The 26,742-nt window shown below is 47.2% G+C and overlaps 1 protein-coding gene across 6 annotated transcripts in view; it reads right to left on the bottom strand.

The window, feature by feature from the left end:
* ARHGAP44 (Rho GTPase activating protein 44) overlaps positions 1 to 26,742 on the bottom strand; it is a 203,691-nt gene that overhangs the window by 10,521 nt on the left and 166,428 nt on the right. For 3 of the 6 annotated variants that reach the window (XM_010339870.2, XM_003929256.4, XM_039475737.1), the window contains 5 exons: positions 26,377 to 26,490; positions 25,615 to 25,706; positions 23,757 to 23,937; positions 7,975 to 8,196; positions 2,619 to 2,767 (listed from right to left, as the gene is read on the bottom strand). In XM_010339870.2, the coding sequence (XP_010338172.1) occupies positions 2,619 to 2,767; positions 7,975 to 8,196; positions 23,757 to 23,937; positions 25,615 to 25,706; positions 26,377 to 26,490 (758 nt within the window). Of the gene's footprint in view, positions 1 to 2,618; positions 2,768 to 7,974; positions 8,197 to 8,981; positions 9,000 to 23,756; positions 23,938 to 25,614; positions 25,707 to 26,376; positions 26,491 to 26,742 lie in introns of all 6 variants that reach the window. The other 3 variants (XM_010339869.3, XM_003929255.4, XM_010339871.3) reach the window with 2 other exon arrangements.

Here is a 26,742-nt window from a genome sequence, read left to right as displayed (position 1 = left end):
CAGCTGCTATTGTAGCTCATGACAGCCATGTGGTCATGGGTGACAGATGGAGGGGTACCCCTGGATGAGAAGCAGGTGGAGACCCTAGGTATCAGTACTTGTGCATGCCTTCTCCTGAAGGAGCTGGGAGAGGAGGATGCATCACCATGTCTGTGATGACATTTACCACTTCCGGTGGTGATAGGAATAGGATGTGAAATTGTAGGCACGTTGTCAAAAGACTGAGGTGATAAAAAAAAAAAAAAAAAAAAAAAAAGACTAGCTAAGTATGCCATCTGTGGGCATGATGGGGAGTAGAGAAGAAATTTATACTTTTCAAAAGATGGGTTCGGGCCATTGAAGGTCACTTGGGAAAAGGACCTGAGTCACTCTAGGCCATATTGCCTGCCTAGGTCCAATGTGCTGCAAAAACTGAAAGGGTCAACCTGTCACTGGCATTCGGAGGCTGGTTGGCTGCTACAGGAGCCCTGGCCCTCCCACTGGGCAAGGTAATGACCTAGCCACCACCCCTGTATTGCAGTGCTGCGGGGTAAGTTAAAGGACTCTTTTTTTTCTTTTTAATTTCTTTCGTTTTTGAGATGGGAGTTCTGCTCTTGTTGCCCAGGCTGGGGTGCAATGGTGCCATCTCAGCTCATCGCAACCTCCACCTCCCGGTTTCAAGTGATTCTCCTGCCTCAGCCTCCTGAGTATCTGGGCTTACGGGCATGCGCCACCACCCCTGACTAATTTTGTATTTTCTTTTTTAGTAGAGACGGTGTTTCTCCATGTTGGTCAGGCTGGTCTTGTCACTCCTCAGGTGATCTGCCTAACTCGGCCTCCCAAAGTGCTGGGATTACAAGTGGGAGCCACTGTGCCTGGCCCTTTTTTTTTTTTTTTTTTTTTTGACAGAGTTTCACTTTGCTGCCCAGGTTGGAATGCAGTGGCACAATCTTGGCTCACTGCAACCTCTGCCTCCCGGGTTCAAGCAATGCTCGTGCCTCAGCCTCCTGAGCAGCTGGGATTATAGGCACCCGCCACCATGCCCAGCTGATTTTTTATATTTTAGTAGACATGTTTTCCAGGCTGGTCTTGAACTCCTGAGCTCAGGCAATCTACCCGCCGCAGCCTCCCAAAGTGCTAGGATTATAGGTGTGAGCCACTGCGCCTGGCCAGTTAAAGTGCTCTTCAAAATGAAGATGTGCCCAAGAATATGGCATCTAGATCAAGTAGAAAGCATTGGTGCTGGAGAAATGCTCTGAAATGCTGAAATCTCGCCCCTACCACTTTGGCCCAACTCCGATTCAACCTTCATGATGTCATTTCTTCTGGGTCACCCGTCCTAACTCCTGGGTCTGGAAATCATGCCCCCAGGTGTCCTCACAGTACCCTGAGTGTCTCCCAGCACAGTGTCAACACCTTTGCATTATCGTTGCCTTCCTTTCTGGAAAGCATAGCAGGGGTTAGTAAATTTGTACAGAATGCAGAAGGAATGAGTGGGGATCAAATAAGATCCACGGGCTTGTTGAGGGCAGAGGAAGAGAATGAAACTGCCACTGACCATCGGAGCTGAGAGGGCTGGAAAAGGGCCTGTCATGAAGGCACTTGTGGATGAGCTAAATCCAGCCCTATTCCACGAATCCCAAAGTTAAAGCTGCTAGTAGACATGCGAGTGGCCTGAATTTGGAACACGTGCAATGATGTATTATTTTAGACAAGTGAAAACTGCGAAGAGATGACACAGGTAAGAACAAACCAAAAAGGTTCAGATAAGTACACTCAGTACAGTGCCTCACTTATGAAATGTCACCACGGAGCATACCTTTAGCTTTTGGGAGTGATTATCTGAAGAGACGGTAATAACTGGGCGGTGTAGCTATTCTGAGGCCTTCCAAAGCAGAAGTATTCAGCATTGAGACTCAGTTTTTGGTTTTGGTTTTGTTTTGAGACAGTGTCTCCAGAGTCTCACTCTGTCACCAGGCTGGCGAGATCTCAGCTCACTGCAATCTCCACCTCTTGGGTTCAAGTGTTTTTCCTGCCTCAGTCTCCCAAGTAGCTGGGACTACAGGGGCAAGCCATTGTGCCCAGCTAATTTTTTTATTTTTAGTGGAGACAGGGTTTTACCATGTTGGCCAGGATGGTCTCGATTTCCTGACCTCGTGATCCACCTGCCTTGGTCTCCCAGAGCCAAGGTGTCTGACTGAGACTCAGGTATTACAGAAGCTATCCTGAGTCCCTTTGTCACCCTGTACGCATGATCCAGGGGTAGGCAGCTGTACAAGGCTGGCTTGGGGGGAAGGAGGCTCCTGTAGATGACCCTATACAGCTTTTCAAATGACAGAGGTAGATCTGGAAAACACATGTCATTGTGGACAATAATTTTTGCCCTGGTGGAATCATTTGGTGTATGGGAAGGACTGTCTTCTCTATGTCCCTAACGAGCCCACCTGTCAAATGAGTAAAACTGAGGAATCATACAGAAATGATCCCTTTTAACTTCCAAAGCTCGAATGACCAGATAGGAATTTTTCACTAAACCACACGGTTTCTCAATATCTAAGTGAATTGAGGAAAACAAGTCTTCTGGGAGTGTAAACGCCACCTCCGGCCTGAGACCAAGGAGAAGGGAAGCAGGGCCATACCTTTCCGGAGGGTGTGAGGACTCTGGTCTGCGGGCAGCTGGCTGGGGCTGGGGCTGGCACCCGGCTGAGGCCCTGGTTGTGTCCCTTGGCTGGAGCCTGGACTTCCTTTCTGTGTAGACCCTGGAGAAAGTTCCTTGCTTTTTGATGCGCTGAAACACAGGCACACGAGACAAAAGAGAGGCCCCGAACTCAGTGAGCTGCGGCTCCAGCCTCGCTGATGGCCACCCTGTGTGTCCTTCCGGGCCCCGTGCAAGTCTGTCCCAGCTCTGGTCTGTCTTGGTCTGTTCCTAAAGCCTTGCAGATGCTCCATGAGGTGACTGTCCTTCCTGGAGCTCCGACGGCCTGGGTTCCATCCCCATCTCTGTGGCACCTGGCATTCACTGCCAACGCCCTTCTCATGCCTCTGCCCTCCTTTTCTCAAGGAGACCGTGAGCAATGTGAAGACAGGGGCCTGAACACCTCCACTGTATCCCATCATCAACCCGGGAATTCTAGAATATTCTCAAACTGGAACACCAAAGTGTTTTTCCTACTACAGCCTTAGGGCCACTGTGCCCGATCAGTGTTGATGACACGCACTCCTGCCGCCAAGCTTGTGGCCCAGCTCTCCAGCTGTTTGCCCTGAGCCTTCAGCGCACCCCTGAGCAAGAGGAATTCTAGGACTCATCCTCAAACTCAACACCCATTCCAGCAGAGGTGAAGGTGGACAGAGACCCAGGCCATGCCCTTAACTGTGGGCCAGTTTGAGTACCAGTCCCAGGCTTAGAGAGAGGTGAAGGTCAGTGGCAGAGCCTCTGGCCTCTCGAATTGACAACAGGACACCCTAGGTCACCAGGTCCTGAAGGGGATTCGTCGTGACTGCAAGGCCATTCCTCAGCCTAAGAATGAAGCACATATTAGAAGACACCTGACTCCACACCACAGACCAGGGATTTGCCATCCCGACACGCTGATGGTAGATATTACTAATTAATCTCCATTCTTCTCCCACAGCATTCTCATTCCTCTACAAGAAAATACTCCAGATGACCTCTAATGAATCAGGGAGATGCCCCAGAGCTGGGAGCTATCTGTCATCCCTGCTAGAACCTACCTGGATTCTGATGCCCCTATGTGGGGCACGAAGAGTCTGGGAACCAAAATCCTCTGCAATGGCTGTTTCTATCCCACAAAAGCAGGCACAGCCTGGGCTGGGTGCAATGGCTCATGCCTGTAATCCCAGCACTCTGGGAGGGAGAGGAGGGCGGGTCACCTGAGGTCAAGAGTTTGAGACCAACCAGCCTGGCCAACCTGGTGAAACCCTGTCTCCACTAACAATACAAAAATCAGATGGGTGTGGTGGCACATGCCTGTAATCCCAGCTACTCAGGAGGCTGAGGCAGGAGAATCCCTTGAACCCAGGAGATGGAGGTTGCAGTGAGCTGAGATAGCAGCACTGCACTCCAGCCTGGGCAATGGAGTGAGATCCTGTCTCAAAAGAAAGAAAAGAGAAGAAAAGAGAAAGAAGGGGAAGGAAGAGGAGGGGAGGGGAAAGAGAGAGAGAAAGAAAGAGAGAAAGAAGAAGAAGAAAAAAGGCAGGCACAGCCTATTTCTTTCCCAACTAGAAACTCCAAGTGTTAATTTGGAGAAAATGTCGACAGAAACACAGCACTCTTGTCCGCTGAGGTGAGAAAGACTGGGAGCAGGGAGCTGGGCCAGAGAGGCCGACAGTGTCAAAGTACAGGCTGCTTTCCTCATGCAAAGGAAAAAGGAAAGACCACATTTAATGTGGAGGCACATTCTCTCCATTTTGGGATGAGTCTTACACACAATACCTATTCCCCAAGGGGCAAAGACCATTTTATTCAGAGGCACCAAAAGGGCAATTATTCCTGTCTCTATTCTGTTAATGAAAAACGAACACAGAAACAGAAAATCCTTGCCTCGCTTAGGCTGGACAAGGAGTTGTCTTTGATTCATTGTCAGGCTCAAGGTTACCAGGTATCCAGGCATCAGTGCCAAATATCTACCTACCCTTCCCTCCCTCTCTGCCACTATCAAGAGGAAGGCCAATCAACCAAGCAAAAGAAATGTCATAACCAGCAAACCAAAAAAATTCCTTCTTGTGGGTGGGTAGACTCTTCTGCCTTGCTTTGGACACACATCTATCCAAGGAAGCCAGAAATGAGTTCTTCCTTCTGTCTCGCTCGGTCGCCAGGCTGGAGTGCAGTAGCGTGATCTCCGCTCATTGCAATCTCCATCTTCCAGCTTCAAGCGATTCTCCTGCATCAGCCTCCTGAGTAGCTGGGATTACATGTGCATGCCACTGCACCCGGCTAGTTTTTGTATTTTTAGTAGAAATGGGGTTTCACCATGTTGGCTAGGATGGTCTCAGTCTCCTGACCTCATGATTCACCTACCTCGGCCTCCCAATGTGTTGGGATTACAGGCATGAGCCACGGCGCCTGGCTCCAACACACTTTCTCCAGCACAGAAACAGGGTCCCCAGCATAGGTGCAGCTGGCCCAGTGTGGAGAGGTGGGGTGTAGGGTGGCTATTAGGGACACTACATGAACAAGGCATGCTTAAGGCAGGTTTGAGGACAAGTTAGCTCTGAAGATGCGTGACTCAGCCCATGAGCTTGGTGCCAAGAAGCAGGAAGCAGAATTTTGGGGTTAGTATTCATGCTAAGCAGTTGGGCAGGATATGGAGGCAGAGCCTGGCTGGATAGAGCCAGGGAAAGAGCTGAAGGCAGGGCCTGGGGTCGGGACTAGGAGGGTGGGAATCAGTCAGAGGGAAGGAGGGGCCTGCCATCCTCAGGGGTGGGGGAGCTGGAACAGGAATCCCGCCACTGGAGGGAACACCATGTGGGCTGCAAATCTCCAGGAAACAGAAACAACAACATAAACAAAAACAATGGAACACCTGTTTGTGCTGGGAGAAATCCATGTGGTGAGAGGAAAAAAAAAGTGATGTAAAACAAAAAAGAATATGAACGTTCTAAGAAAAGTTACAAAACCAGTCAGCCCAGGCAAAGGAGAAGGACATTTGGCCAGAGAGCAACGTGAGTGACCTTTAAAATAGTCTAAACCAGCGGGTGCCAATCCCTGCCCACAAGTGATTCTGCAAAGCCACCCATCCAGAATGTTCCTGGAATGCCTTCAGAGCCTGGGGGAATCCATCTTCAAGGAGTATTTTTTAGGAATATCATTTAGATGCCAAATACCATATGGCACTGAGTTTCCTTTATAAGATGAGAAACTAGGATGAAGCCCATGAATGTCCAAAAAGGAAATGGTCCCAGCCCATCTCCTGTCTGTGTGTCCTCGGCCTCACCTGGCTCCCGACTCTCAGGGTCTGCTTCTCCACTGAACTCACTGTGCCCGCTTCTACACCTCCCAAGTCCGTCTGTGGCCTCGCAAGTGCACAGCCAGGACCAAGCATCCTGAGTTGGACATCAACAACAATGCCAGCATACCGAGGGTCAGGTGCCCCCTCCTATGCTCTAAGACTATCCCCCTGTCCCTTTTCACAGTGAAAGTACTTTTTTTTTTTTTTGACACAGAGTCTCACTCTGTCGCCCAGGCTGGAGTGCAGTGGCACAATCTCAGCTCACTGCAACCTCTGCCTTTCAGATTCAGGCAATTCTCCTGCTTCAGTCTCCTGAGTAGCTGGGACTACAGACGTGTGCTACCCAGCTAATTTGTGTATTTTTAGTAGAGATAGAGTTTCACCATGCTGGCCAGGCTGATCTTGAACTCCTTGACCTCAGGTGATCCGCCTGCTGCGGTCTCCAAAAGTGCTTGGATTACAGGTGTGAGCCACCGAGCCTGGCCGTGAAAATACTTTTTACTCGTTAAACAAAATAAAAAAGCTTGGAAGCCTCTCATGTAAGGGGTTGGTGTGGGTGTGTTGGTGTGGTGTATGAGGATGTGTGTCTATGTGTATGCGTGTGTGTCTGGAGAAAGATTTGGGTTAGATGATTCAGCTTCCCAAAGTCTCCAAAACTTCTGGCAGTGGCCACAATTGAATGCCATGTTCTCTAAGAGAAGACACAGGGGCGCCTGATTTCATGTTGCTTTTCTGGTGTGCAAAATTGCTGTTTGAGGAACATTAACTTTTTAAGGGCAGCAATCATGTTTTTATCTTTAAAAAGAGAAAGTTCTCAGTTAATGTTCACCAAGCTCACCATGGAATAAATTCCTGTCTTTTTCCCTCTTCTAAAATAATGGAAATTCAACTATGTGGCAAGCTGCAAAGGTCACCAGGCCCAGTAGGACTGCCACCTCCATTCCTTCCGTGACTTGCACCCAATTTAGTGCAAAAAAAAGAAAAGAAAAGAAAAGAAAAAGGCTGCTATGACTATCAACAGGAGCAGAAGGAGAAACACAGAAATTATAAACTTCGAAACAGGATACAGTAGCCCCCTTATCCGTGGTTTTACCTTCAGCAGTTCCAGTTACCTGTGATCAGCTGTGGTCCAAAATTAGTGGGCTATTCAACCGTGTGCTGACAGTTGAATAAAGTGTTTTGTGGCTGGGCACAGTGGCTCACACCTGTAATCCCAGCACTTTGGGAGGCTGAGGCAGGTGAATCACTTAAGGTCAGGAGTTTGAGACCAGCCTGGCCAACATAGTGAAACCCCATCTCTACTAAAAATACAAAAATTAGCCTGGTGTGGTGGCACTGTAATCCCAGCTACTTGGGAGGCTGAGGCAGTAGAATCGCTTGAACCCGGGAGGCGGAGCTTGCAGTGAGTCCAGATGGCGCCACTGCACTCCAGTCTGGGCAACAGAGCAAGACTACTCCGTCTCAAAAAAAAAAAAATGCTTTTTGAAAGGCGCCACATTCACATAATTGTATTACAGCATATGGTTATAATTCTTCTATTTTATTACTAGTTATTGCTCATGTCTTACTGTGTCTAATTTGTAAATTAAACTTTATCATAGTATGCGTGTATGAGAAAAAAAAATACAGTATATGTAGGGGTGGGTACTATCCACTGTTTCAGGCATCCGCTGGGGGTGCTGGAACGAATCCCCCACGGATATGGGGGGCCACTGTAACGACAAAGAGGAAGGGGAAAACAGAGTTGGAGACCCTAAGACTCCTCACTCCGCCTTCGCAAGCTGCCACCTTCTGCTTGCTTGCGATGATTTGGTGGGGAAGCCTGGGCTTTGTGTGATCATCCAGGCAGCTATGGATGACTTACTGGGTGCCAGCGCAATGCAGAAGCCAAACGTGAATGCTTAGAAACGGGGGCGGGGGCGGGGGCGTGGGAAATGACAAAATCCACGAGGTCTCCATTGCCGCAAACCCAGGCACCCCCTGCACCGCACACCAGCCCGCCCGGACGGCAGTGGCCCGCGCTTACCTGGTGCGCTCCGGCCCGGGCTGGAGGCCCAGGCCGGATGGAGAGAGCGCGGGGGCCGCGGGACTGTCCAGGGGCTGCTCCGGCAGCGGCGAAGGCAGGGGCGCAGCCAGCTCGGCGGGCGGGGCGGGAGGCTGCATGGAGGGCGGGGCGCAGGACGCTTTCCGACCGGCCGAGGAGCCTCTTCGAGCCACCCAAGATGTGTCCATGACCCTCACGCCCATGCTGGCGAGGGACACAAAGACACCGCTTACCCACGCGTGACAGATGACAGGTGACAGGCTCCCTCCCCCATCAAGCGGAAACATTCAAGCGGGTCCGCGTTGGGAGAAGAGCAGCGCAGCTTTAGCACCCAGGAGGCCCCGGGAAGCGATGCATGGGGGCTGTGCTCCCAGCGCCCTGACTCCTCCCAGCGGCCGAGACCCAGCCCTGGGCAGCCCAGGCCTGACACGAGCGGCCCTGTCACTGAGGCAAGGAGCAGGGCACAGTCGGCAGCGCTGGCGGCCACAAGCTGTGCTTCAACCCCCTGCCAAAGCCCGCTGGCTGAGGATGATGGCCCGGCAAGCTCCCTGGGTGTCAACTGCAAGCCTTCCTCACAGCAGTACAGTGGCCCTAACTGGGGGGCAGGGGCTCTCACACCTCCCAAGTGCAAGATGAGGTGGGAGGGGCAGAGAAGAGGGTAACATGAAACTGACAGCAGAAGACATTTAAATATGCATCTTTCTCTATGTAACTGGGAGTCTAGCCCCAGCTCCACCACTGCTGGGACCCTGGCCAAGTCACATCTCTGCAGGCCACTCCGGCTTGCCTACACAGCAGGGAAGGGGCTGCCTGTGCCTATGGTCCCTCCAGGGTCTGATTCTATTTTAATGATGGGCACACAGCTTCGAAGAAGTCGGCCAAGCAACCAGACACGGCACATTCACCCTCTGGTGGAGCTCACTACAATGCACGGGTGGCTCAGTTTCAGAGACTAAGCATGGCCTCACAGCTACCAGAGGATACCATACCTTTGGATTTTCCTAAGGCTGCAGGGACAGAAACATACAGATATTAGTGTCAAAAACTCTAGGCCTTCCGTTGGACATAAAGGTTGTCTTTCTGCAAGGGGTCTCTCTCCACGGTCCAGGGTCTTGGGGTGGGATTTTTATTGTGCTATACAATTATTATAATTTAGTGGGTCTCTCTAAAGTGACTCTTCTATTTGTGTATGTGAAAGTCATACCCTACCATGCACACAAGTAAAGAGAGCACCTGAAGAGTTGATATTGTGGTGGCTTGGGGAAGAAAGAGGCAGAAGGGGGAAAGAAATTGGTAAAAGTAGTCATCTGCTCACTTCTTTTTTTTTTTTTTTTTTTTTTGAGACAAAGTTTTGCTCTTGTCACCCAGGCTGGAGTGCAATGGCACGATCTCCGTTCACTACAACCCCCACCTCCTGGGTTCAAGTGATTCCCTTGCCTCAGCCTCCCGAGTAGTAGCTAAATTACAGGTGCCTGCCACCACGCTCAGCTAATTTTCATAGTTTTAGTAGAGATGGGGTTTCATCATCTTGGCCAGGCTGGTCTCAAACTCCTGACCTCAGGTGATCCACCTGCCTTGGCCTTCCAAAGTGCTGGGATTACAGGCATGAGCCACTGCACCGGGCCTTATCCACTCACTTCTAAGTTACATAGACTCAGAAGGTGGTTGGTTCCCTTTCCTCTAGTTTAGGAGGCACTGCTGCTGTCATCCTCAGTCAACATTTCACTGACTAAGAGAAGAGCTCACATTTCTAGTATTAAGGGAGAAACAGGACATTCATGCAGGGAGGAAACATATGCTCCCGGGCAGCATTTGCCCCTATCATGTATCTGCACAGCGCGACAGGTGTATGAGGACTGTTCTGTGCTCACTCTCACCTCCTCCCTACCAAATAAATGGCCCCCTGTACTAGTCAGATGCACAAAACTATTACACCATGAAATCCTGCTCCCCTAAGAAAGGTCACATGTACCTTGTAGAGGTACAGCAAGATTTAAGAACAGAAGAAGTTCAGGTATGGAGATTTGGTTTTAGCAGGTGGGATGGTGGGATTTCGGTGCTTTAAGGAGATATGGGGAGTGATGAAACCAAGCACAGGCTGGGATGGGGATGGCTTCCTGATGCCTTTCCTTCCTAGAATCACCGGAGACCTTCTCACGCCTAGTGCCATTGCTGGTATCTCTCATCGCCACTGGATGGCTTCAAGGGGGCACCAGGGATGGACGGAAAGAGGAAGGATGTCTCTTTCCTGGACCCAATTGTTTCCAAAGTCATCTGGGGTCTGAGAACCTTCTATCAATAAACAAACACCTCCTATAGGATATCCAGAAATGCTTTTGGAGGCCACTCGAAACTCTGGGACAGAGTCTAGTTGCATGCCCTGGTATTTAAAGTGGACTGCAGAGGATCAATGAATGGTGGTCTGCAGGCTTCAGAATGTATCAGGATAAAAAGAACAAAGAGCTTAACATTCCTCCTGGGGAAGGGAACTGATACCACTTAGTTGCAATTGGTGAGGACTGCAGGCATGTAAGATATTTCCCATGGTAACCAGCACAAGGAGCCCTAAAAAAACCAAGTCCTACCTATCTGCTCTTCCTTGCCCAGTTCTCTTCTACTTTAAGAAGTCTTGCCGGGCGCGGTGGCTCAAGCCTGTAATCCCAGCACTTTGGGAGGCCGAGGCGGGTGGATCACGAGGTCAAGAGATCGAGACCATCCTGGTCAGCATGGTGAAACCCCGTCTCTACTAAAAATACAAAAAATTAGCTGGGCGTGGTGGCGCGTGCCTGTAATCCCAGCTACTCAGGAGGCTGAGGCAGGAGAATTGCCTGAACCCAGGAGGCGGAGGTTGCGGTGAGCCGAGATCGCGCCATTGCACTCCAGCCTGGATAACAAGAGTGAAAATCCGCCTCAAAAAAAAAAAAAAAAAAAAAAAGAAGTCTTTCCCAGCCGGGCACAGTAGCTCACACCTGTAATCCCAGCACTTTGAGAGGCTGAGGCGGGAGGATCACGAGGTCAAGAGATAGAGACCATCCTGGCCAACATGGTAAAACCCCATCTCTACTAAAAATACAAAAATTAGCTGGGCGTGGTGGCATGCATCTGTAGTCCCAGCTACTCAGGAGGCTGAGGCAGAAGAACTGCTTGAACCCGGGACACGGAGGTTGCAATGAGCAGAGATTGCGCCAGTGCACTCCAGCCTGGCAAGAGAGCAAGACTCCGCCTCAAAAAAAAAAAAAAAAAAAAGAAAAGAAAAAAAAGGCTTTTCCACCTAGTGGGAAAGGCCTGGGCCAAAGCTTGTGGGGGATGCTTTATATTTCCCAAACATTACATTCTAGCATCACTAATCTCAGACACCGGGCTCCTTGGTGATCTTCTGGTTTGCCAAGGGAAGGTGTCAACATGGGCATGGGGTAGTTACTAGGTGAGACTTGCTAAATAACACTGGTAAAATTTCGGCAACTGAGAAATATGAGTTGAACATGCCGCTTCTCCCTTTGTAAAGAGGCTACAGTGCCGTATGTAATCTCTACTTTCCCAGCTGAAGTGACTTTCTCTTTTTTTTTTTTTTTTTTTTTTTTTGAGATGGAGTTTCACTCTTGTTACCCAGGCTGGAGTGCAATGGCACGATCTCGGCTCACCGCAACCTCCGCCTCCTGGGTTCAGGCAATTCTCCTGCCTCAGCCTCCTGAGTAGCTGGGATTACAGGCACGTGCCACCATGCCCAGCTAATTGAAGTGACTTTCTCATACAAGGCAGCATCACATGCTCACTGTGAATTCACATCAAATGTTCACTGACATTTTCAAACAGTAATATAAATCTTTACACAGTAAATCAATCACAAAGGCAGCAGCAATGCTCTCGGAAGCCTAAAAGCGCATTAACTTCCAAGGCAAGTTGGTATATGTAAATGTTCAAATGTCTAGATAAAACTCAACCTGAAGACAGAAATAATAAAATTGCTCAGTATGCGGCCAAGAAGGGGAAATCTACTCACAGATGGGGATCCAACCAGAAGGTTATAGCAGCAGTTCATAAGCTTCTGTTCATTGTTTTATTGCATTAACAAACAGCAGCCAGAATCAAGGCACTGCTGCTGTCTCTTAAGACAGGAGCAATACAAAAGTAGAATTAATAAAAAAATCTGACTCCAGCAGACATTTCTGCATGGATACCTAAGGCCAGTCTAGATGGCAAAGATTTCCCATGCCTCTGCTGAAAAGTGAGAACAATTTGGCTTTCAGATTTTTTATAGGTGAATCAAGGTAAAAGCAAGAAACCAGGGGCCAGGAAGAATCTTTGTGAAGCAAAGGGCCTAGAAATCAATAAGCAGGATGCCCAAGGCCTCCGTCTGCCTTTTCTGTGCCTCCCAGTGGTAGGAGGTAGGGAGCCTGCAGAATCTGGGGAGCAGAACCTGAGAAGATGATCTCCACTGCTTTTTTCTTTTTTTTTTCAGAGTCTTTCTCTGTCACCCAGGCTGGAGTGCAGTGGCATGATCATGGCTCATTGCAGCCTCAACTTCCCGGGTTCAAGCGATCCTCCCATCTCAGCCTCCTGAGTAGCCTGGACTACATGCACATGCCACCATGCCTGGCCAATTATCATAATTTCTTCGAGATGGGTTTCGCCATGTTACCCAGGCTGGACCACTGCTCTTACAGTAATACGACAAGGGGCAGGGAATACAGAGTTGTCACCGCACATCATTGGGATGCACGGGGACGTGAGTCAGGTGACAAGTCCTCACTTTGGCAAAGTAGTCCCACTGAAGAACTATCTTCCCTGCCTGCCAGCACCTCATATTTGCATAGGATTTATCATAATGCACACGTGGGTATTTTTCATGAGACTGTATCATGGAACAGGTTCTGGAATGACCCAGGCCTCTATTCCTAGTTAAACCATTCACTGACTCCGTAGAGCTCTCTCTTCATCTACAGAATGGAGTTAAAACTTCCTTTCCTGTTTCCAGCATTTCCATGAAGGTAATTTATCAATTATTGAGTGCTAAGATGTATTTAGGATGTCCTTGCACCATGACCTGGGGGCGGAAGCTGAGTGGTCATACGATGGGTTGTAGTAGGCTCTAGCTAGCTAAGCCAATGGCATTTTATGGTGTGGACAAGCTGGAGATTCAGAGAATCAGACAGTATCTTGATGGAGGGAATATATAGGCCTAGTAGCTGGCTTATGTCTTTTGGGCGTAACATGGTGATGCCACACCCTCTCTGGCTTAGCACAGTAGGGCTCTGAAAGCAGGAATTTGGGCTTGAATCCTAGATTTTCCAATGACTAAGTCTATAATTTGGAGGAATCCTTTACAAAGGGATCATCCTCCGATCATCCTTTGTAAAATGGAATTAATAAGCTTCTCTTCCTTATATTTGTTGTAAAGAGCCAATGAGAAACTGGGGGCATAAAAAAAGGGCATTTCTTAGTCCTTACTAAGAAATCGGTAAGATGTAGTGTCAATGATAATGCTTTGTGTACGTCTGACTTATTTTTAAAAATCTCCTCAGAGGAAGAAAGAGAACCAACAGTCTAAAATACGTTGATAAAGGGGGGAAAGGATACTCCACTGCTGAGTCAGGCACAGCCTGACAGAGATGTTAGGAAGACCCCATCTGGCTCATGTCACCTGCACTTATGGGGTTTCCCATCCGATTTCTTCCTTTCTAAACAGACCCTAAACCTCAACAGATTTTGGAATGAGTTCCCTGATAGAAATAGAGCAGGGAACAAAAAATGAGGACTGGAGGTTATTATCAGTCCTGTTTCCCTAGGTTTCTTTTCTTTCTTTCTTTTCTTTTCTTTTTTTTTTTTTTTTGAGACAGAGTCTTGCTCTGTCACCCAATGGCGTGATCTCAGCTCACTGCAACCTCTGCTTCCCAGGTTCAAGCAATTCTCCTGCCTCAGCCTCCCAAGTAGCTGGGATTACAGGTGCACACCACCATGGCTGGCTAATTTTCATATTTTAGTAGAGATGGGATTTCACCATCTTGGCCAGGCTGGTCTTGAACTCCTGACCTCGTGATCCACCCGCCTTGGCCTCTCGAAGTGCTGCAATTACAGGCGTGAGTCACCACACCTGGCCCATTTCCCTACGTTTCTTAGGCTTGCAGGGCTCTGGTGAGTAGAATGAGCCAATCTGGGTTTCAGAATAGGGGATGCCAAAAGCCTACTTAAATGATTCCAGGCTTAAGAAACAAACACATAAAGTTTGGGAAGGGATCCTTGCAAACCCTTCTAAGTCTCACTGCCCAACCCAGGTCACCGGGGCAGTAAAGGAGGCAGGAATCAGAAGGGACATCTTATCTGAAAGGTTCTTTGGAAAACAAAATACACCGGGGTTCAGGAGACTCGGCCTGGAATGGTGACAGCACTTCCTGCTCACACAGGGGTTTCCATGTTCTGGGGACCTCCTGCCACCACCAGCTGTCCTTGGCTGTCAGGATATTTTGTGCTTTGTCACTAAGCCCTTGGTGTTTGTATATTTTGTGCTTGCAGAATTAGCTCAATTGCTTATGGTGAGGTGGAGACATAAAAAACATTCAAGCACCTGAGATGGCCAGGAAAGGGCTTGATCAAGATGCCTCATCAGTGGGAAAGTGGGCCCTGCCATGTTGCCGTGTTAAAAACATGAGGATATCACTCAAACATCTGGTTCATGTACTAAGAACAGCTCACATTTACCCTGTGCTGAGCTTTGTTCTAAACACTTACTAAGCAGTATTTCATTTAATGCTCTGAATGACTCCAGTCGGTGCTTACCATGATTTTCCCATTTTGCATATGAAGAAACTGAGGCATTCAGAGTTAGGTAAGCAGGATTTGAACTCAGAGGGGGTCTGATTGCGATGCTGATTTTCCATGTAGGGCTATTTATAGGGTTATTCTTTTCACACAGTGTAAGCAGGGAGAAGGAAGCAGAAAGAGAAGAGCTATAAATGGCTCCTTGATGCTTCTTTTAAAGTCTGCAACCTGGTAGACCACACAGGGAAAGGATTAGGCCCAGGACCAGCGGAAGGACAGCTCAGGGCTTAAGAGGGAAGCAATAAAGTGATGCACCAGTGAGGAGGTACTCAGTAGTCAACTAGAGCAGCTAAGGGTAAACCAGTGGAAGATGCTGTCTGCTCACCTCTAAGCCCCCTGAACTTAGAAAATGGGTCATTCCTTTTACTTCAAGTGAGAAGGTCACTGGTACTGTGACAAGCAAGCAAGGAAACCATGTAAGAAAAATGCCTTCATGATCACTCCCTGATAGTAAGGTTTAGAATATGCCTGTCTTTGTTGAGGAATTGAGGCAGAAGGGAAGAGTGGACAAATTCAGTTACAGACACTGCAACCACAGTGTGCGACATTCTACTGTGTACCTGCCCACTAAAAGTTATGGGTCACGGTGTTCGGGAGGCTGAGGCAGGAGGATCATTGAGCCCAGGAATTGGAGACCAGCCTCGGCAACAGGGTGAGACTCTATCTCAGAAAAAAAAAAAAAAAGAAGAAGAAGAAGAAAGTCTAACCCTGGCTAGTGTGCAGTCACTCCCTGAGACACCCTGGATGGAGATCTTACCAAAATTAAAGAGAAACAAAGACCTGCCCCAGAAAAAAAAAGAAAGAAAAAGAGGAAGAAGGAGGAGGAGGAGAAGGAAGAAGAGGGGGGAAAAAAAAGAGGAAAAGAAGCCAAAATAAAAAATCTGGAAGATCTCAGCTCCAAGGAGAACAGGTATCTACACTTATCACCAGACAGAATTTTGCTGTGGCCCATTCTAGCTGAGTTGTCTGGAGTGAGTAGTTTGTTTTTGTTTATTCCTCTGAAGAACAGACATCTGCAGTGCTGTTTTTGACTCCTGGTCAGGAAGAAACCCAGCCAGAGGAGGTGTCAGCTGATACATGGGTGTGAAGCGTTCAAGCCTACAGAGATTTGGAAGGTTTTGGGTTTTGTTCTAGAGATCAGTTACATTTGGCAAAGGCCAGCCAAGAAAAAGGAGACAGGGAGACCTGGTAGCTTCCCAAATATCCACAGAAGCTTCCCAAACACCTCTTGTAGATGTGCAGATTCAGGGACTGTAAGATGAACTGTGGCAGGGAACCACAGGGTCAGCAGACGGTGTCCTGGACAGCGAAGGTGAGTGCAAGGGACACCCAAAGCTCCTAAGACAGCCTTATCTACACGTACCCAGTGAGACTTGAATTTGTTATTTTCCAGCTTTTCTGGGAGTAACTCCTCTCTTCAGTAAGTAGCAACAAAGTACCTTAACCTCTCCAGTGTATATAAAGACCAAGTCCTCTGACTTGGTCCCAGCATCCATCAATGTCTAAGTCCAGGGAAGGAGAGCAGGGGAAGATGGTATCTATCCGAGAGCTATCGGGACGGGAGGTCGCATCACATGTCACTTCTCTCCTTTTTTTTTTTTTTTTTTTTTTTGAGATGGAGACTCACTCCATCAGCCAGGCTGGACTGCAATGACGCCATCTCAGCTCACTGCAACCACCACCTCCTGGGTTCAAGCAATTCTCCTGCCCCAGCCTCCCGAGTAGCTGGGATTACAGGTGTCTGCCACCATGCCCAGCTAATTTTTTTTTTTTTTTTTTTTGTATTTTTAGTAGAGACAGGGTTTCACCATGTTGGCCAGGCTGCTCTCAAACTCCTGACTTCAAGTGGTCTGCCCACTTTGGCCTCCCAAAGTGCAGGGATTACAGGCGTGAGCCATAGCACTTGGACTGTCACTTCTGTTCTTGCCTCTGGGCTTCTCCACAGGTCCCTCAACAGTTCTGGCCCAGCTTGTCCAGGCTCAGTCAAGGGTTGCAGTCAATGGAAGCATATGACAAATGCTTAGAGTCCAAAGTCCACTGCCATCTCCATGACCAACCAGCAAGAGAGTGTAAACATTTTGGCATACTCTTTTGAAGGCAGTAGAAAAACAACTGATTTGACCAGAAAGTCTGGCACTGTCAGAGAAACAGAAGGACTGTAGAGTTACTTTCATTTATTATTTAGGACTCATGACTTAAGACACAAATTTCACTATTAAAACAAGAAGACTCAAAAAAGACACTAAAAACGTAACCTGCACCTGAAGCTTCCTAAGTAGGAGCTTCAAAAGTACAGAAAACAATAATGTGATAAATTATTTAACCATTTGTTGCTCAGAGTATTGGCAAAGTTGGAACACCCTATATATCACACCAACACTCAGTGGTTAAACTAGGAACGTTTGACAAATTTTTTTAAAAAAATGTACAGCTGCTAAGTTCTTTATTCAGAGTGGCAAAATTATTCAGTGGTTCCCAACCCCAGATGCACATTAGAATCACATATTTATCCCAGGCCAGGCCATTTAAATCAGATAGAGAGATCTGGGGCAGGTGAGGGGGTTACAGAGTTCTTTTTTTTTTCTTTTCTTTTCTTTTTTTGGGTCAGAGTCTCACTCTGTTGCCCAGGTTGGCGTGCAGAGGCACGATCTCGGCTCACCGTAACCTCCACCTCCTGGGTTCAAGCGATTCTCCTGCCTCAGCCTCCTGAGTAGTTGGGATTACAGGTGCCCACCACCATGCCCAGCTAACTTTTGTATTTTTTTTTAGTAGAGACAGGGTTTTAGCATGCTGATCAGGCTGGTCTTGAACCCCTGACCTCGGCCTCTCAAAGTGCTGGGATTACAGGCATGAGCTACCATGCCCGGCCTTTTGTCTTTTTGTTTTTTAAAGCTTGTTCTGGTTATCTTTGTTATGTAACAAACTGCCCCAGAACTTTGCGTGCTTATCTGGGTCACCAATCGACAGTTCTGGCAGGGCATGGCAAGGCCGGCCTGTCTGCACACACAGCATTGGCAGAGTGGGTCTGACCTGGGCTGAGGACTCCAGCAAGACTCCTCAGAGCTGGGAGTTGTGCTGGCATCAGAACAGTGCTCAGCTAGGCTTGAGGGCTGGGGACTTCCATTTATCTCCAAGGTGCTGCCTGGATTTCCACATAGGATGGTAATGGGTTCCAAGAGTGAGTGTCCCCAGAGACCCAGTAAGAATCTACAAGGCTTCTTCTGACCTAGCCTCAGAAGTCCCAGAACATCACTTCTGCCATATCCTACTATGAGTCAAGCAACTCATTAGAGCAACTCAGACTTGAAGGGAGGGCAATTAGATCCCCACACTCCCTAGGAGGACAATCAAAGCACCAGCTGCCATGTTTAGCACGAAGCTCTTGGTGTGGAGCTGCAGTGGATGATTGTATTGGCTTCCTGTGGCTGCTGTCAAAAGTACCACAAGGTTGGCCGGGCACGGTGGCTCAAGCCTGTAATCCCAGCACTTTGGGAGGCCGAGGCGGGTGGATCACAAGGTCGAGAGATCGAGACCAACCTGGTCAACATGGTGAAACCCCGTCTCTACTAAAAATACAAAAAATTAGCTGCGCATGGTGGCGCGTGCCTATAATCCCACCTACTCAGGAGGCTGAGGCAGGAGAATTGCCTGAACCCAGGAGGCAGAGGTTGCGGTGAGCCGAGATCGTGCCATTGCACTCCAGCCTGGGTAACAAGAACGAAACTCCGTCTCAAAAAAAAAAAAAAAAGTACCACAAGGTTGATAAACAACAGAAATTTATTTTCTAAATAAATGAGAATCAGTACTACCAGGTGGAAATCAAGGACGGAGTAGGGCTTTGCTCCCTCTTCAGCTTCTGGTGGCTGCTGGCAATCTCTGGCATGTAGTCATCTCTTCAAATGTCTTTTTTTTTTTTTTTTTTTTTTTGAGGAGGAGCCTCTCTTCGTTGCCCAGGGTAGACTGCAGTGGTGTGATCTCGGCTAACTGCAAACCCCCGGTTCAAGCGATTCTCCTCCCTCAGCCTCCTAAGTAGCTGGGATTATAGGCGCATACCACCACTCCTGGCTAATTTTTTGTATTTTTGGTAGAGACAGGGTTTCACCATGTTGGTCAGGCTGGTCTTGAACTCCTGACTTTGTAATCCACCCGCCTCGGCCTCCCAAAGTGCTGCGCTTATAGGTGTGAGCCACCACTCCCAGTCATTTCTTCAAATTTCTCTGTGTTCCATCATCACATTTCCTGTGTGGGGTGTGTGTGTGTGTGTGTGTGTGTGTGTGTGTGTGTGTGTAGTAAAACCTCTCTCTGCTTTCCTCTTAATAAGGATGCATGTGACGTCATGTGGAGCCCACCTTGATAATCCAAAATGATCAATCTCCTTATTTCAAGATCCTTATTTTAATCATATATTCCAAGAACTTTTACCCAAATAAGGAAATATGAATTGTTTTCAGAGTTTCAGATCTATTTTTCTTTGGGGGATGGGCATTATTCTACCTACCATAATGATGAAAAATGTATATGTAAGCTCCTGAATTGGACCCTAAGCCCTGCTAAAGAAACCCAGCTTCCTGCAGCATTTTGAATCAAAAAGGCATCAGGTTGTGAGGGGAGTAAGAAGCTTCATATGATGCCTAGGACATAACAGCCATCAGCCTAGAAAGTGTCACTGACACAGATGGGAAACTTACCATTTCTTTCCAATTTTATCCAGTTTTCTTGCCCCCAACTTTTTTTTAAAGTATCTGCTTTATTGATATATAATTCATATATCCTTTTTTAACCTGGCCGAAAACCTTCAATAACATGAGCTTTAATTTCTCAGGGTTTCAATGAGCAGTGTGAAGACTTTAAAATGCATCTCATAGATTTCAAAAGATCAGAAATGGGGCCAATGTAGAGAATTCCCCTAATGTTACTAAGATAACATAGGGACTCAGAGACGCAAGTTTCTTTCCTCTCCCCACAAACACTGACAACTTTAGGTTTCACTTTCTCTTAAGGTCGGGTAAGAACTGATCTTCTGCAATTCACTGTACCTCCTTAAAACATACACACAGCCAGGCGCGGTGGCTCAAGCCTGTAATCCTAGCACTTTGGGAGGCCAAGACGGGTGGATCACGAGGTCAAGAGATGGAGACCAACGTGGTCAACATGGTGAAACCCCGTCTCTACTAAAAATACAAAAAATTAGCTGGGCATGGTGGCGCGTGCCTGTAATCCCAGCTACTCAGGAGGCTGAGGCAGGAGAATTGCCTGAACCCAGGAGGCGGAGGTTGTGGTGAGCCGAGATCGCGCCATTGCACTCCAGCCTGGGTAACAAGAGCGAAAACTCCGTCTCAAAAAAAATAAAAATAAAAATAAACATACACACAGATGCTCCATCCCAGACAACTCAGGAAGGGCAACCCTAAACCAGTAAGACCTTCACTGAATTTAACATTTAATACACATTTTAAAATATATATATTTTTAAGCTAGGTGTAACGGCTTATGCTTGTAATCCCAGCACTTTGGGAGGCCGAGGCAGGTGGATCACCTGAAGTCAGGAGTTCGAGACCAACCTGACCAATATGATGAAACCCCGTCTCTACTAAAAATATAAAACTTAGCTGGGCACAGTGGTGGTGCCTCTAATCCCAGCTACTCAGGAGTCTGAGACAGGAGAATCACTTGAACCCAGGAGGTGGAGTTTGCAGTGAGCTGAGATCGTGCCATTGCCCTCCAAGCCTGGGCAGCAAGAGCGAAACTCTTGTCTCAAAAGTAAAAATTAAAATAAAATACATATTTTATTTTATGTACAACAATAATTTATGTAATAAATTTCCTATACTCTTAAAGTAGATGGTGGTAGTTTCAACTTTAAGTAAGAATAGTATACAGAATGGACATATCAGTTACAAAATTCTTAAGCAGGAGAGCTTTATCAGAGATAAGGCGTCTGCTTAAGATATTGCTCAAGCTTTTGCATCTGCCTGCAGAGAGTGGGCCAGCAACCTCTCAGTAACTCAATGCGTCTGCAGTGGTAACTCTCTCTTAGAAGGCATTTGGAGTGCACCCGGGGGCATGGGAATCAGACCAGATCTGGCAGAGAGGATGGAGGAGCGATAGAGGGGCACACTTTGGATGCAGAAACACCTGGGACAGAACATCAGGGGTGCTGTATCACCCAGCCAGGACCAGAATGTACCCTCAAGAGTATCCCTTCAGCTTACACAGATTTCACAAAGGAACTGAATTAATAAGATTTAAAAACAAATTCCAATGCACTCTCTAGTTCTGTCTCTGACTCTTGGATTCTAAGTATGTTCCTTTTTGCAGATTAAAGATGTTTTTTCTGAGGCCAAGTGCAGTGGCTAACACCTATAATTCCAGCACTTTGGGAGGCAGAGGCAGGAGGATCACTTGAGGTCAGGAGCTCAAGACCAGCCTGGCCAACATGGCAAAACCCCATCTCTACTAAAAATACAAAAATTAGCCAAGTGTGGTGGCTCCTGCCTGTAATTGCAGCTACTCCAGAGGTTGAGGCATGACAATTATTACTTGAAACCAGGAGGCAGAGGCTGCAGTGAGCCAAGATTGCACCACTCCATGCCAGCCTGGGTGACGGAGCAAGCCTTTGTATTTAAACAAAACAAAACAAAAAAGAAATTTTTTCCTACTAATTTGAATTTTTCTTTCTTTCTTTTTTTTTTTTTTTGTGAGACAGAGTCCTGCTCTGTCGTCCAGGCTGGAGTGCAATGGCACAATCTCGGCTCACTGCAACCTCCGACTCCCCGGTTCAAGTGATTCTCTTGCCTCAGCTGCGATGACAAGTGACAGGTGACTGCCACCACACCCAGCTAAATTTTTTTGTATTTTTTTTTTAGTAGATATGGGGTTTCGCCATGTTGGCCAGGCTGGTCTTGAACTCTTGGCCTCAGGTGATCCACCCACCTCGGCCTCCCAAACTGCTGGGATTACAGGCGTGAGCCACTGTGCCTGGTTTCTAATCATTTGAATGTATAATAATTTCCTTTTTTTTCCTTTCTCCACTAAGTGGAGAACAATAAATACCAGCATAGTGCACACAAACAATTCCTATCTGCCACATACAAATAGTCTCTGACCGGTGAGGTCACAAAGAAGAGATACTGGCCATTGTGAAGGCTTTACCATCATCCCAGGAAACAAGCCGTGGTCTCCTCCGCCAACTTTAGTTCTCCACTACCAACTCCCATTCAGAAAGAAGCGGGGTGAAAAGTAAGATTCGCACACCTCTAACAGTTCTAGGATTTTCAACCTTCCCTCCTGTGCCCTTTAGGTCATGGTCCTTTCAAGCACATCTTTCTAGCTGCCCAGTGGTCTGTCAGGAGCGGGGAAGGTTCTAGCCACCTTACTTCCTGTTGTCTCTATTTCTGATACTCCCATTCAATGCTTTATGCTCTCATCTATCCTAAGGGAGCAGCTGCTAAATTTTATTTTATCGTAGCAATTTTTTTTTTTTTTTTTTTTTGAGATGGAGTCTCACTCTGTCACCCAGGCTGGAGTGCAGTGGTGCAATTTTGGCTCACTACAATCTCCGCCTCCCAGGTTCAAGCAATTCTCTGACCTCAGCCTCTCAAGTAGCTGGGACTACAGGCGCCTGCCACCACACTTGGCTAATTTATGTATTTTTAGTAGAGATGGAGTTTCACCATCTTGGTCAGGCTGGTCTTGAACTCCTGACCTTGAGATTCACCAGCCTCAGCCTCCCAAAGTGCTGGGATTACAGGTGTGAGCCACTGCGTCTGGCTGTAATTTTTAATTTCTAACCAAAGTTTACTGAACAAACTTGCCTGACCAACCAACACAACCCCCTCCTTCTCTAAGAGGGATTCGTGGGTGCCTGCAGCTTGCTGAACACACTCATTCATTAGTCCACGTCCTCTGGTTGCCATGGCTGAGCTGGTGCTCAACGTGAGTCAGCTCTGCTTGTTATGAAACCTGTTTATGCCCATCTTACTTGCTATGGGAATCATTATGTAGTTCAATATTATATAAACTAAGTTAACATGCCTGTGCACAGGGTTGTTCCTATGCAAATTAAGTTGAATGTACTTACAAGCCTCTTAATAGCTGCATTAAAGTAGTTACGGATGTCAATAATAAAAGATAGGAAAACATCTTTAAAATCTAGAAAGATTTTACACTCAGGCTGTTTTAAGTTTTAGGCTGAAGCTGGGAATGTTCAACTGTACACTGAAGGTACTGTTTGTGCCAGAATGCAAATGAGCTTATTTATAATCAAAGTAAAGCCACTACAAATTTGGGAACTGATCTACATATATACATTTTGATTCCAAATCAAGTGTGTATGTATTTCTTTTTTAAGTCCCCTCAGTGACTACCTTTCTTCTTTTCTTTTTTTTTAATGACAGAGTTTTGCTCCTGTTGCCCAGGCTGGAGTGCAATGGCACAATCTGGGCTCACTGCAACCTCCACCTCCCGGACTCAAGCAATCTCCCGCTTCAGACTCCCAAGTAGCTGGGATTACAGGCATGCGCCACCATGCCTGGCTAATTTTTGTATTTTTAGTAGAGACAGGGTTTCTCCATGTTGGTCAGGCTGGTCTCGAACTCTCCAACTCTGGATCTCAGGTGATTCGCCCGACTCAGCCTCCCAAAGGGCTGGGATTACAGGCATGAGCCACTGCATCCAGCCCAGAGAGTACCTTTTCTTCCTTTTGAAGAGAACTAATTAATACTGACCATAACTGTGTCAGCTAAGAAGACTACACTGACCTCTGATCTAAAGGGAGGCAGGTAAGTCAGAGAAACTCATCTCAGAGACAGCTCAATTGCTACAAGTCACCTAAACTGCTGAGAGGAGTCGGTGCAGCCCTCCCGTAATTCTGCTTTTGTTACGTCTCACCCACCCACTCCACCACCTCCCCCAATCCCCAGTGCTGAGAAAGAGACACCAGTTCATACCCATCCTTTTTGTAAAACTCCAGCATCATATTATCCGTGGCGACACTGAGGGGCCGGCGGGCCTGCTCGGGCTGGCGCCGGTCAGCGGGGTCCATGTCTGGGGAGGGCATTGAGCTGTAGTTGGCATTATGGTTCACATGTACTGGACTCCCATAATTGCCAGTAATGTTGAATTCTATCTCTGCGGGGAAGAAAATTGGTGCATGTGAACGCTTGGTCTCCCACACCCTTCCTGGGCAGGGGAGCGATGAGTACAACCACCCAATTCCTCGTGTGTCATCCCTAGAAAATTTCATCCCGTGGTTCCACTTATTAATTCACCTTATTCATATAATGCATCATATTAGCAGGCCAAAAAGGGGAACACATGTGATCACCTAGATAGGCATTTAATAAAGCAAGTCAATTTGTGACCAAAAAAAAAAAAAAACACACACTTAGTAAAAGCAGAAACAGACACTTTCTGAAATATACGAAATCATCTTTCTAAAACCTCCTGCTTAAGACTAAAAGCACACAGAGCTGTCCTAATCAAATCAGAAAAAAAGGCAGTGCCCACTATCACTACCATTCCTTAACACCATTTGAGAAATGCTAGCCCATGGAATTAGTCAAGAAAATAAAATAAGAGGCAATATTCATATTTATAGATGATGTTACTGCCTTTCTGGAAAACCACAGAGAATCAATTCGAGATATTAGAAATAGTAAGAGATTTCATCAAAGTCTTTTTTTGGCTGTCAAAGAGATACACAGAAGTACTCATCCCATCCTTTCCTAGTCAATGAGAATAAATTAGCTCTGCACAATTCTGTCTGCCTGCAGTAGTAATGAATTAGTTCAGCTACAGAACCTATAGATTACTGCCTTGACTTCTATCTCCTTTATTTCTTTATCTTGATTTCCAACTCTGTGTTATCAACACAACTCTTAGGGAGTCAGCAGTTCAGACCTTAAAACACATGAAGCTAAAGAAAGGCAAACTTCTTCAATGTTAGAACAGCATTAATTGATTACCTCTAATGGGCAGAGCATAGTATTACTAGCATATTATCCTCACATGCCTTAACGGCTGTTGTGGCACAGCCAAAAGCTTTCCCTTAATGTCTACCAAACATAAGGTACAGGACCAATTATTATTTTTTTTTAAGCAGATACCAAATTTAATGTAACAACTGCTGTCTCTTCAAAGCTGTCATCATTGAGAGTCATCTACTTATGGAATGAGGCTTCTGTGGCTCAGAACATCTCTGAAACTTCCTCTTAGGAAGCTGCCTTGAGAGCCTAATTTTGAAGCTGGAATTAAAACAAAAAGAATCTCATTGCCTTTGAGATTGAGCTCCACCTTCACAAGCTGAGGGACAACTCAAAGGCACAACCTAGGTTAGCAAAAGGGGATAAGGCAGCCAGATGATCTATTAGTCCTGAATAGAAGTCCCCATCCATATCAGCACTCAGTCTCCCTCTGCATCTATAAAGTGAAGGATTTGGAGCAGAGGATCTCTTTCCTTCCTGCACCAGCATTCCAAGATTTGTAGATTTGAAGAAAACGTAGTATGGATATTAGACCACTAAAATCCATGGACACGGTTAGTACAGACAGTGGATACTTTCCAGCCAGAGCATCCCTTGAAATAGAGATTACAGAATAGGAAGCTGACGCTACCCTGATATGTGGATGCCTTTGTGTATGTGTGCGTGTGCATGTGCGCATGTGTGTGTGTATGTGTTTATAGGGGAATATTAAAAAAAAAAAAAAAAGGCCGGGGGCAGTGGTACTTGGCTTCGAAGGCTCAGGACTCGCAGTGATATTCCCGTTCCCTGCCTCCTGCCCCTCCACCTAGGTGCTGACACCTACCTCCAGGGAAGAACCAGTCTGCATGCTGGATGATAGGTTCAATGATCCCAACAATTTGCAACGACACGGTGGTCATCATCTCTGTAATGTTCCTGTAAGCAGAGAGCAGAGGCAGACAGGGTGAAGTTACCAGCTAAGGCAGGGTTTGAGGCCCCTGGTCCTCTGGCTGCAGAGTCCAGGAAGGGGCCCTGGACTGGAACCCTGCAGGCGGAGGTTTGAGAGCAGGCTTTCTCTTGGGAGGGACACTTCACCTTTCTGAGCTTCTCTTTTTCCATCTGCACAATGGGGATAACCCCAGGGCCCATGAACAATACCTACAAAGCCACTTTTAACGTGAGATGTGATTCTCCTCCGTCCCACCCCTGTGATTCTCAACCTCTTTCCAATTCTGCTGTCTCTGGAGACAGCCCTCTACCCCTCTGAATCCCGATGCTGGGACATGTCCTCTGATGACAGAGTCTAAGAGCTTGCCTGGCCTGTGCCACCATGTTTATGCCTTTTTCCCCCATCCCAATGCTGACTTAAGTAGCTCAAAGAAGACCCTTATTTCAGAGCCGTAGCTCTGGGACCATCAACAGAAAGAAAGATGTGCAGAATGTGTGCCTCCTCCTCAGCCTAAAAAAGGACCAGGCCAAAAGAGACATAGGGTTTGGAAAATACAAGAGGCAGGTGCTTAGCTGGGGTCCCACCTGGCCTGCCCACCCTGCCCAGGCCCTGCAGTCCCACCTGCTCACCCACATGGCTCCTCCGCTCTGTACTCACCCTTCTGCTTGTGGCCATAGGAGGTTGGGTCCTAAAACAATCGCCATGTTACTGGGAGTCATCTTGTTTACATCTTGATATTCTGACAGCTTGGATAAAAATTTAATCAAGTATCTAAAAGGAAAATAGAAGGGCCAGGTTTAACCAGGGCTCAATAATAGCCATGTTCCCCCAGGGACTGGAGAGAAATTTCTCTTGTGTCACATATCTCACTGACTAGGAGACCCATGCATCCTGCAATGTAATGAAGATGCATCATGTGTCAGGAAATGGAAATTCTGCGTCCTCTTTCCAAAAACAGACAGGATCAGATCTCACTGGGTCAGGTGTGAACTAATACTGGCCAGGAAGTCTCCATCTTTCCTT

Source organism: Saimiri boliviensis, chromosome 17, assembly GCF_048565385.1.
Source record: "Saimiri boliviensis isolate mSaiBol1 chromosome 17, mSaiBol1.pri, whole genome shotgun sequence".
In the NCBI taxonomy this organism is placed as follows: Eukaryota; Metazoa; Chordata; class Mammalia; order Primates; family Cebidae; genus Saimiri; species Saimiri boliviensis.
Note: the sequence above shows the minus strand (reverse complement) of the source record. Positions and strands in the feature narration are given on the sequence as shown.